Source organism: Salvelinus namaycush, chromosome 15, assembly GCF_016432855.1.
Source record: "Salvelinus namaycush isolate Seneca chromosome 15, SaNama_1.0, whole genome shotgun sequence".
Taxonomy (NCBI): domain Eukaryota; kingdom Metazoa; phylum Chordata; class Actinopteri; order Salmoniformes; family Salmonidae; genus Salvelinus; species Salvelinus namaycush.
In genome coordinates this window covers 28,084,502-28,097,269 of record NC_052321.1, presented here as the reverse complement: position 1 = coordinate 28,097,269, position 12,768 = coordinate 28,084,502, and the positions used below count along the sequence as shown (strand labels likewise).

At 41.3% G+C, this 12,768-nt stretch overlaps 1 protein-coding gene across 4 annotated transcripts in view; it reads left to right on the top strand.

The window, feature by feature from the left end:
• meis2a (Meis homeobox 2a) overlaps nt 1-4,172 on the top strand; it is a 102,092-nt gene extending 97,920 nt beyond the window's left edge. For 2 of the 4 annotated variants that reach the window (XM_039009693.1, XM_039009694.1), the window contains exon 12: nt 2,403-4,172. In XM_039009693.1, coding sequence (XP_038865621.1) covers nt 2,403-2,647 — 245 coding nt within the window. In that variant the 3' untranslated portion in view covers nt 2,648-4,172. The remainder of the gene's footprint in view (nt 1-2,402) is intronic. The other 2 variants (XM_039009695.1, XM_039009696.1) reach the window with 1 other exon arrangement.
• The last annotated feature ends 8,596 nt before the right edge of the window (nt 4,173-12,768 follow it).

Below are 12,768 nucleotides of genomic sequence, written 5' to 3'. Positions count from 1 at the left end.
CACACACACACACACACACACAGACTCTAAATGGCTGCCGTCTGATTAAGCCTGGCCATTCTGCCTCCCGCTAGCACCACATCGCTGACATTTGAGATATCAAGACATATCACATCCCAAAGGCAGCGGTGCAGAAGAGATTTTATTGAACACCCAAACTCCTTTGCCCAATGAGGCACAATATAATAACACTTACCTTGATTAAAAGAACCCTTTATATGTAAATTGGGCCTGGATTTTCCATAGGGTCACCATAGCCAATTCTATCGACAGAGCCCATTTCACCCCTCTTTTTTTCCTCCCTCTCTCATCTCCTCTTCTCCTGTCTTTGTTAATGGCATCAGGGATAAAAACCCTTCAGGAAGCAATGTTCCCTAAAACAGGCAGATAGAGACAACATTTGCTCAGCTTGGCTAATTCTTAATATAGGCTATATAATTTTTGGACTATTTAATTACATAACATATTTTATGCTTCATGACCAATAACATTAATAGCTTAATACAGAGGAATATTATCCTCTCTTGATATGATTAAGCTGCCACACAATATGGTATATTTGGTACTTAATTATCGCAAGCCATTGAGCAGGCCTGCTCTGCCAGAACAGGACAGAACAGAACAGGTAGAGAGAGAGAAAGAGGGAGAAAGAGGGAGAGAGGGAGAGAGACTGGTCACCATTATTGTCTTCAGATGGTTGTACCACTCCTGTTAATAAAGGGGGGCCCACAGATCTACTTAACAGAATGACTGCAGCTTACAAGACTGGAGATTACCAGCTTACAGTGTCAAAAACATCTGTTGGGCCTTTTAACAGGAGCCGCTCCAGGTTATATAGAGGTGAGAGCACCCCTCACATACCCCTCGCCTCACACCCCAGCCCGGCCCAGCCCAGCCCAACACAGCATGCCCAGATTGATTGACCTATTTTATGACCCCGATAGTGAGGTTTTAAGAGAGCGTTCTGACAAACATGTGCATTTCCAATGAACTGATGTGGATAGCGAGTATTAGAAAATGGCTGCCCGGCTTTCAGCCAATGAGATTGGTCATTAATCTCTGCCTCTGCTGTCCTTTTTCCTCTCCCTTCCCTCCCCACCTTCTCCCCCTCCCCTCACCAGGCCCTCTTGTGTAATTTCTTAATTGCGGTGTATTAAGGTGGAGGAATGTGGAGAGTGAGCATGCCTGGTGACCTTGCTGCTACCCCTCCCCCACCCCTTCTCCTCAGCAGGGTTAATTCCCCAGGGGTTCACATTACAAAGCAGGCCGGGTTGGTCCAGGACCCACTGGCTCGAGCTCCAGAAGTACCCAACCTCAGGCCCAGGCCTGCGCTTCCCTGTCTGTTCCCTCCCGAGCGTCCAGGCCTCTGGACCAGGCCTGTTCCCATACTCCAGTCCCAGGCCCCAGGGCCCCCCTCCACCTCCTCCACCACCACTACTTCCCCTCTGGTCTGTTGACAACAAACCCCCCCTGAATACCCAAACAGAGGTAACACTGAGCAGGTTCTGTCTCCACCACCCAGGCACAGTGTGAGGGAATGCCAACAGGCTGGGGTCTCCACACACATCAACACAGGGTCCTACTCTCCATACCAAGGGGTATCGCATCAGCATATTCCTTCCTCCCTCCCTCTTTCCTCCTCCTCCTCCCTCCCTCTGTCTTTCGCTCTACATTTCTCTCTCTCCCTCCTTTTATCTCTCTGTGCCTCCATCTCTTGCTGTCTCTGTGCTTTAGCAGTTGTTGTCATTATACTCCTAAACCCACACTCCCTCTATTTCAAGAGCAGCACTTTGTTTTGTTTAAAAGTGCCTCTTATTGGAGGGGAAAACGCAAAGCCTTGAACGCTATTCTTAGACTGGCATGTTGTGATAGTTAACTGAGCTCTAAATTATTTAATAACTTCTTTAAGGGGTTTTAAATCAAATATGTTCCCAGTAGCGCGTCCCCCTGAGAAAATGCCTCTTATTCGATTTGTCACTACATTCAGCGGGGGAATTGACTGTTCTGCCTGTAAAAGTATTAGTGCTGGTAACATCAATACGGCTGCTAGCTTCTCCATACGTAATCCAAAACGACAGTGTCTGGATGGTTGGAGATCACTTTCCAACCTGCGAACTGACCATGATTCTATTGACATTGTGAAGGACTCTGCATCACCTAAAATAGAGTGATACAATCGCTTGTTTAGCTCCTTGAATCCAAATCTCTGAAGTAGCTTTTGGGATACGTGTAATCCTAAATGTAGCTAGTATGGTTTTTAAAACTTTATTTCTACACCGCAAGATGAGCTCACTTTACACAAAGTATAAATGAATGTATTGTTTTATGTCAAAGTCACGCTAATGGAATTTAGTATTAAGAAATGGTGAGTGCTTGTTTCTAAACCTCTCACTCTCTCTCAGGTCTGCAAGGCATGCCAGGGGAGTACGTACCTCAGACTGGCCCTATGGGCATGAGCATGGCCCCACCAAGTTACAACCCTACTCATCAGATGACCCCTCACCCCTCCCAGCTTCGACATGGACACCCCCTCCATCCCTACCTGCCCGGCCCCCACCACCCTCATCACCCCGCCATGCTGATGCACGGAGGACCCCCCTCTCACCCAGGAATCACCATGTCTGCAGAGAGTCCCCCCCCCTGCTGACCCCCATTGACCCCAGCGCTGGAGGACAAGGCTTGGACATCCATGCCCAATAGTATAAGCAAACTTTACTACCACAACATCAACAACAACAGTAGCTTCTAAGAGAAGAAAACAAACATCAACAACCCTAAAACAAAGATATCTTCAGACAATTTTTCTGAATAAAGCAGAACCCTTTTGACCATTATTAGACAGTAAAAACAGAATTCCAGATGAGCTGTGATGATTCTTCTTCTTTTCTTTTTTTAAACTTTTCAATCTTGTTACTTTCATCCAAATGGAGGACCAAGCTGACAAGAACACTTTGTAAAGTCTTGGGCTTTTGTTAAAGATCAACAGAAGATGTTTTGAGGACAGACACGTACGTGCGCAAACACGGACACACGCACACACTTAAGACACACGCATTCGCACACACACAGTGCACACTCTCTCCAGTGACACGTTCAACTCATTTTTCTAAACGGAATCACTCTGGAAGATTGAGAGAAAAAAGAAAAAGACAAAAAGACTCCAAGAGTTATAACTACTGTAGTATAAAAAGTATAGCAACTAAGTTAAAATGTTTGCATTTTTTGTTGATCACTCAATTTCCTGAGCTAGTTCTAGAATAAAAGGTGAACCCTTTCTCTCACACTGTGTGTGCTCCTTCCTGGAGGAGAAACTGTCTCGGCGGCGCAGCAGCCCTATTAAAAAGAAAAGATGGAACATCTCAACAACGGACGCCCACTTGCTCCCAACCACAGCGACAGGCAGAATAGGCCCTGTCCCCCATAAAGAACAGGGCATGATGGGAAAAGGTTGCTAAATGACACCTGATCTCTCCAGAAGATTCAGTTTGAACATGTTTAATGCCCCTCTTTTTTTGGTTCATGAATGAATGTTACCCTGTAGGTATATACAAAAAAAGTTCTTAGTTTGAATTGCCCAAGCACTGGATTGTGTTGGTTTTATACATTTTTATTTGACTATTATTTTATGTTTTTGTATCCTGGACTCTCATTGACAGAGCCTATTGAAGGAAACGTAATAGTGGAAAAGCAGCATCCTACTCTGCTTCTTTGCCTCTGGATCAACATACTTGCCATATGGACAATACTGACACAATGGTGAATTCTTTGGCACTGGGAGAAGCAATTGATGGTAGATGCACCCAAAAACCTAAAACTTCAAAAAAGAAGAAAAAAAAGAACTTAAATTATGAACTCAAAGCTTTGGGAAAAAGCTAAGAGAATATTGTAACAAACTTCGTACAGAGTTCAGTCTATTAATTGTTTCATGTTAGATATTCTATGTGTTTACCTCAATTGAAAAAGAATGTTTTTGCTAGTTTCAGATCTGCTGTGGCATTGATATTGTATGTCCATGAATTCCTTCCTTTTTCAGCACGTGTTCCTCACTAGATGATAAAATGCCGTCTCCCTTAAGCTTTGTCAAAAATACCTTAAATACTTGTATGAGGACTGTGACGTAATGTTTAAAAGGTGTTCAGTCACAAATGCTGTAATAAATATTTCATTTTTGATTTTTGTTAGATTTTTGTGTGCTGTGTGTTAAACATAACTTTAAGAGTAGGCTAATAGTAATTACGTAGTAGTGGGTTTACTTTTTATTATAGGTTGTATATTATTATTATTATTATTGCAAAGTTGTCATGGTGCTGACAGAAAATGTTTAACAATGTTTGGCTAAATAGCTAGGCAATATTAAGGTAATCCTACTAAGCTCAATTGTGCATTCAAAGACAGAGCATTTCCGCACCCTTTGGTTTCCTAACCTGTCAAGGCTTATAGTTGCAAAACCCCCAAGGGAGTTGCGCCACTTTAGTCGAATGAAGCATAATGTCATTTTATGATTTTCACAATGCAACCTGTTGCAACCAAACAAATTAATAAGTTAATATTCATTTTAAATGTGTGTTTAAATTATATTTGCAATGGTTTGTTTTCTTTTCCCTTTTTTCAGTGGAAATTAGGAGGCGCAAAGACTTGTGGAGATGATTTGCATGCCTTTATGGTAGAGTTTTAAACAGATCATCGATTTAGATCAAGTTTAACATAGGCCTATTTACAGTCACCTGAGTGTTATCACAGACAAATAATTGCATTAGCTCCAAACAATAGAACATTCATTTGTCCCTTCCCTTGTGCTGCAGCCGTTTCCAACTGAGAACAGATCCTCAGTAAACTATATGTGCTGCAAGTGGATATTTCCGCCGCTTTACAGCGACCCCTGGCGGCATAATCCGATTTGCTCACGGGTTCACTCACATTCTTTTGAGATCTCTTTGCCAGTGTTTGCCCGCGGCCATAGAAGTCATAGCCTTAAACTAGAAATGACAATCTCCCTGTCTCGCAGGAAGAAATCTTTCTGCACTTCAGATAGCGGCTTTAACTCCAACAGTGTTGTAATGGACTGGGCTTATTTTTACACTCCTGTCCATTATGCTATTGTAAAACATAGTGGATTGTGTTATTATTTTCCACACAGCGAAAGCAGTTGATAATAGGCATATAATACAAAATAATAATACATATGTTTTTAATTACAGGAAATATATTTAATACTTTCTGTCATATTTGAATGTCCCACTGTCACTACACCATACACGTGGTGTTACAGTAGGAGAGAACCGTTAGGGCTACAGGGCTTCCCTTTTATTTACCGCTCACCCGTTATTGTAGCCTAGGTGACTTCAAGACTATATAGGATATTGGGTTGTTGCGCCAGAACAAGCACAGGGCTGGTGGAAAAGGGAAATATTGCTGTTAATTATGTTCACTTCCATTGCAACTTACAAACTTCGAAATGCCTTATGATCTTAAACATTAAGCAAAAACACAAATTAGTTCATGTGATTATCGATATTTTGTATCAGTTTTCCAATCCGCTGAATAATCATCGCTTGATAGTAATGTATTTCATTTCTAATCATTCAACATCCTCGGGAAAAAAAATAATAATAATCAAAAATGATTTTGATAAGGTATATTATTATTTTGTTTTCAAATTGTTTGGTCAATCTATTTTATTCCACCAATTGTGCAGCATCCAAGAGTTTCAGTTGAAAACGTGAAAATAAAAAAGCATTTACAAATGTAAGATTGCATTGGTAATAGAATACAAATAATTTCATGAGTATTTCAATATTACAGGAATAAAATATGCAGGCCTATATATTGAAACATAAACCAAATAAAATAATGAAGTAAACATGCAAAAATATTCTACACATCAATGTTTAAAAACTGCGTAAAATTAAGATACAAAACACTTTTCTGGGCCTTCCTTCGACAGGTTGGGAAAACTGTTTATTTTTCATCCACGTTCACAACGCATTTGATGATGTATCATTTGAATTGTTTAAAAGCTTATAGGATGTTTTATCATCCTCTATGTGGATAAAACGGAAGAAGCCCCCCGTTTTGTGTGGAGATGATCTGATATAAAAGAGAGAAAACGCCTGGATTATTGTGGATGGTGGTAGTGGCTGTGGCGGTGGCGTGGGGTGGAGGAGGGATTTTAATATTAATAGTTTTTTTCTCCCTTTTTCCCTTTCTCCCTTTTCGAGGAGACAGAAGGTAGATTGCCTCTGCTGCTTCCCTTTGCCGATTCGGTGTGACAGGAATGATGGATGATCCAGCCGAGCTAAACAACTCCGCCCCTTCATCTCCTCCCTGTCAAAACTAGTTCGGGTACTGCTGCAGGAATAAAATAAGGAATAGTCCCGCTGCACTGCTTTCTCTGCACAACACACCACCACCCGGCCTCCATTGCACCTTCCATCTCCTCTCCCATTCTCAGACGATGATATTAAATGTCCACAATACCCTGCAGAACACGACGCCGTGGCTGGGTGCAGCCTATGTGTACATACGCAACATGATAATAAAGCCCTAACCTTATGATAATATGGGCTCTTCTTCACCTGGAAAAGCACAGTAGGTTATTCGATCTGCAACACTGGCTCAGACTTTGGGGGGGTGGGGGGGGGGGGGGGGGGGGGGGGCAGAGTTTGAGGCGCTTTGGAGTGAGTCAAGAAAAAGACAAATAATGAGGTATTTTAGAATCACAGTTGTGTGTCAAGTTAAACCCTCATTGCTCGAAGTTTGTAGCTTTCTTCTTTCGAAATGCTGCATTTGAAGTGGTGGGGCTTCGCGCGTCCTTCACTTTGCATCTGGCCTCCCAAAAATGCCTTGCTTTGGGAACAGTTTTTATTTAGGGCGGGTTTCTATCGCTCTGTTTTCGTTTTTTTGTTGCCCTCCTTTTTGGACATTTCAGCAGTTTTCTCTATTTTTGCCATAAGGTGTTTCTATGACTACGTTGTGTATGTGAGCGGGCCAGAGGCGGGGGTCCCCGGGAGAAAAGGCCGCATTTCGGTGATCATTTATCAATGTCAACCGCATAATGATTCTCCCTGCAGTCCCCTATTGATGAGGATAATTACATTAGCTCGGACTGACTGATCAATAAAGCACGGGGAAAATGGTTTATTATAGCACACCAAAAAGGATTGTGGAGGCTAGGGGAGGTTTGTTGTTTTGTTTGATAAAACTGGGTTAGAGGGGAATAGGGAAGGATCTCGAGTTGGAGGAGGATTGGAAACAAACTTCACTTTGACAGAGGGAGCGTTTGAGATGTAGAGACGATATTGTTTGATTGCTTTGCTGTTCCTTGACTAGACTATGTGGAGATATTTTAATCGGCTCTGCTATTGGTTTGTTCCATGAGGATGGAAAAATGTCGATTTATCAATAATTGTCTCTAAAAATGAGATGCATACATTTTCAGTGGGTCTATTTCTCATACTAAACATTTCCCAACTGAATATAACATAGCACACATAGGTCTATCATTTTATTTGGATGACAAACAGAAGCCTTCAGTGGCCTCAGAAATGCAGTTTTACAGCGTAGTGCAGGTTAGTGTATGTTAACTTTAATATGGACCAACCCATATTTCACACAGTGTTAGGATATGAAGGAAGAAAGGGATGTGTTTAAATACACGTGTGTTTATCAGCATACATACAATGCATCTCTCTACTCTCTCTCTCTCTCTCTCTCTGTGTGTGTGTGTGTGTGTGTGTGTGTGTGTGTGTGTGTGTGTGTGTGTGTGTGTGTGTGTGTGTGTGTGTGTGTGTGTGTGTGTGTGTGTGTGTTATAAAATTGTCAACAACTTATCCCCTGCAGGAATGTTGCTGACTCTTTCTCCTAATTCTCCGTAGTGCTCTGCCAACTTCCATTTACCCTTGATGAACGCGTCTACTGAAGACAGCTCCATAGGCTACAACCTATTTATCATTAATTATATTTTCACACAACTACTGTATCCGAATAGAAGCGTTTCTTTTTATTCAAACATTGCCTGCAGCAACCAAAAGAAAACTGCCCGCACATTTACTGGCCATTTTTACTTGAAAGAAATAGAGCTATAGCCCAAAGCTCAAATACAGCAATGTAGGCCAAACAATAATAACACTAACCTATAATACAATTGAAATAAAACATTTATTAAAACGTTGATCATAATACCTCATGATAATGATATGGCTAATAATAGGCCTACTAGTTTTGTTAATAATAGGCCTTTCTTTAGAAATGTGCTTAAAACCATTAAATTACTCTACAATAAATAAATAAAAGTCACAAATCGTGCATTGAAATTCAGAAGCATGATTGTGATTGACCAGATGGACTAGTGAGATGCGTCAGACAGTCAAGTCTTCACCACTGCCACAATATCGCAACCTGCATCCCACTGCACGCAGCCTAAATAGTAAATACTTACATATAAGGCCATTAATAATCTATGGGCGAGTGGAAACATGCATTCAAATTATGTTGTGGGAAAGGAGAGAAAACGAACGATGGGAATTCTGTTTCAGGGGGAAATCACATGAATAACTAGCAGGCTAATGTTGAGGACTTTTTGCGGTTGGTCGCTTTTTTGAATTAGAGACGATTTTTTTACACTCCAGTGGTACTTGTCTATTTAAAAATGAATGACATATTTTGCTCTCCCCCTCTTCCTCCTCTCCCCTAAAACTCAATGATGTAAAATGTATAATTAGTTAAATCACATAGCTAAAGGGGGAAGAATTGGCAATCGGAACTGCAGTGCAATGGTCAGTCGGTGCGTTGGGAAAATAGAAGGGACTTGCACGTGTGAGTGGAGAATAAATAAAGCGCAATAAAATGAAATAGCTGGGAGTTTCAAGCCGCTAGGTGCAGCTCGAGCCTTTATATTTGAATGAGTTAAGATTTAATTAAGGCAGCCTCGGGCAGGACGATCTGATATTTCCTCATTAGGTTGCCTTCCGTAATGCTGAGTGTTACATGGGCTTAAAGGTTTTCAACATTTGAACAGTTTTCCACTGAAATAATCGTGGTTCATAGCTCGAGGACTTCAAGATTCTGCAAATAAATCTTGCCTCATTCGGCGGAACTAACAGGCGGAAAAATATTGATAATTCGTCGTTGTGTACCTAACATGGATTTATGTATAATTATTACACCTATTTGAACAAAAACAAGGTTAAAAATATATTGCGGGGAGTTTAGGGCAGCAAAGTGAGACATTTCACGACAACTGTAAACAACAGAAGGGCTCTGGCAATGGAATGGCGCTTGTAGAGGAAGGAGAGACGGAGATACGGGGAGAGAGGGAGTGAGAGCAGAGACAAGCAGCAAGAGAGAGAAAGAGAGAGATTCTTTCCCCCATCTTTACCGAGTACAAGCGGACCCCTGGGCACTGTGCAACATCATGGCGACCCCTTCTGGAAGAGAGAATAATGTGTTCATACTGCACTGAGCTGCGTTTCTCCTTCCTCCCCATACACGCATGTTATTATAATGTTTCCAATTAGGTTATCTTGATTCATTTAAATATTGTGTATCGAAAATTTGACAACATTTTGGAAAGTTATTTCCTCCAATGCTTGTGTATAGCTTATAAGCCTATTGAGAGTGCATACTTTGCTATAGCCTAGTATATTTTTGAAATCAGGTGCTTGCTTTCATATTTAGCATTTACTAGGAAAGTCAAATACCGTAGCCTACATATCAATCACATACCTCCCCGTGATTGATGATTGATCATTAATTTGCAAAGCATTTCGATGCATTTTTGTTGCACAATCCTTACCACATAGTATTTCTTGGTGGCCATGACGTTTTATGAAAACGTAAACAAAATTGTCCAAAACAATGGTCAATAGGCCTATAGGTTTATCTGAAGTCTCAGCGTCCACAGCCACGATGATCCTGTTTATATAGATGACCCCTAAAGACTCTTAACATCTATTTACTCACAGGTATAGACCTCCTTATGCGAGGCTTCTCATTCCGGTGTGTAGTAGGCCAACCCTTTCCTTCGTGTATTCTAGTGAGGTTTCAAACACCATAACCAAACCAGGCAAGGAGCCATCTCTACTCAGGACTGTCAGGCTCAAGAGTAAACAGCATGGCTAAAGTCACACAGCAGTGAACCAGAAGCACCCTGCGCCGAGTAGCTAACGCGACGACCATTAATCTTAGCCCACTTTAAGATTATGACTGAAAGAATGGAATCAGTAACCATTATCTTCTCGGATGGCAGTACAAACCGCTCCTTATTTTCCAAAACATAGTAATGATGTACCCGAACAAGGCGAAAGATAAAGGGGGAGAGAGAAACCAGATAGGAAGAGGTAGAGTCGATGCCACTTGAACGTGGACATGCCCAATCTGATTTATACATTTCCTCTCCCCTTGAGGAACATGTTGAAGAGGGAAATGTTAAAGGATATAGAGGGAATATATTGATTTCATTACTTTGTTAAATACACAATATTCCAAGGGAAATAATAACACGTTTTTTTATTATTATTAACCATATTATTATTCGTTATTATTATTTTCAAATATAGCAACATTTTAGGGTAAAGATGAATGAATACGGTTATTGTGCACTTGGCTACTGAATGAATTTATTAAAGCCACTGAAATTTGTTTGAAAATAAAAACAATTCTAAAGATAAACAGTGTAAACGCATATTACAATATTATTTTGGGGCTACTTTCATATCCAACATTTCTGCCTGCTCACTCGGAGGAAAAAAACGGTTATACTCAGAAAATGTAAAATCAGCGGTGAACTCCATAACGAGATTAAGCACACATTTTCGAGACAAATCTGGTCAAATTAGGAATGGCCATTTAGTTAACGACCGCACACAACCCCGGAAAATATTTAAGAAGATAATGCTTAAATAATCGAATGTCCAGTAAAAGGAATGCATATTTAAAAAACACTGAGCAGAAAATGTAAGATAGGCCAAAATTAGAAAGAAATTAAGATAACATTAAAATAGATGCATATAACACACTATATAAATTAGCCTCAATGTCTTAGAACTTCTTGCAGCCAAGCAATCTTAATGAGATTTGATTTAATATGTTTTATCATTTCGTTAAAATAAATGCTATGTCAATCAATTTATTTCTTGACATTTCCCACCCTAAATCAAAATGTCGACGCTGTCATTCGACTTGGGTGAGCTGGTCGCTAATTTAGGACATCCACGTTCGTGCGTGTGAGACATGTCCACTCAAAACAATCCGTGATTGAATCGAAAATGCATTATGCCAGGGCAAGCATCCCCCCAGCCTGCCGGACTTTCTAATCTCAACGGAAATACTGTTACTTTGGGAGGTGGAAGAAGATACCAGCAGTAACCAGCAAAACCTCGGTGTATTTAAAAAAAATCCTGGCCTGCCCATTTTCATTAATTGAATCGACTTCTTTATAAATGTGCCATTATACTTCAGTCATTAATGATGAGTAGTTTATTTAGGCCAAATCCATTCAGCAGCAGGTTCTCTCAACTCAGTAGCCTACAAAGCACCTGAATAAAAAAATCAGATAGTGCATTTTTCCTGTTATGACTAGTACTGTTAGGTCTAATTACATCCTGTATGTATCTAGTCACTGAAACACTGTTGTAGAGGTGTGTTATCCTGCATGGCTAATGCTGCATAGACAGAAGAAGAAAAACTAAATCTGCAACATCCATCCTGTGTGTGTGTGTGTGTGTGTGCGTGCGTGCGTGCGTGGACCCGAGTAGAGTGGGGTCCGAGGGAGGCAGGGAGGCCGAGGGCACAGATAGCAGGAGCCTGTTAGCAGTCGGAAGCTCCAGCGCTGAAAAGCAATGGCTGGTGTCAATAACTTTTTTTTAGCCCATCACCACAGCTGGTGGCAATAAATAGCAACGGGGGATGTCCAAACTATGACTTAAGGCTATTTGGGTCTCCAGCCACTCCACAGGGGCGCAGCGGTTTGAACACACAGTCTTCCACAATGATAAAAAGCTGGATGAATGGCAAACAAGTCCGGCTTGTTTCTCAACAAGAGTATCAACTGCTGTCAATATCCAGATAGCCTTTCTTTGCCAATAATATGAGCTATCTTATCTGTGTCTAGGTAGAGCAATACCCGGGGGACTGGGCCATTGTGATAAAGAGTGGCTGGGCCAATAGAAAGCCTGTTGTCTGACTGTGGGGGAGGAAACGGAGGATGCCACTGGAGACAGGAAGTCTTCAGAAAGTGAAAAGCACTTTATTGCAGCACACCTGAATGGCCCGGCTAGGGTTTCTCTCTAACCCACTGGGAACAGACCATTACAACTCCTTTACAACAGGGCCATGGGGTTTAAGTGAGCTGTGACATCTGAATAAGATGCATCACATCTCATTATTCGTCCATTGTTTACGTTATCTGCATATGCAAACAAAACAAGATGTAGACAACAGTAATGGTGATTATTTTTAAGCGCAGCAACAAGTCTTTTTAGGCCCATAAACCTCCAACGCAATGTGACATCATTGCATCTCTAAAAATGAATGGCACAATTGATCCCTGTGCAAGGTGACCTCCCATAAGTCAACTGTAGTAGATACAGGATGTGTTGGTGTGGTGTTTTTTTACCTGTCACGGGGAACTCAAGGATATGGTGGCGAGGTTGGATCCAGCCCCAGAGTGGTGGTGGAGTGTTTTGGGTGAAAATGAGTTGTAAAAGTGACAAACTGCCCCCATTTCTCAGACGGAGAGCACAGGAGCCGACACGACGCTCGCAGCCAAAC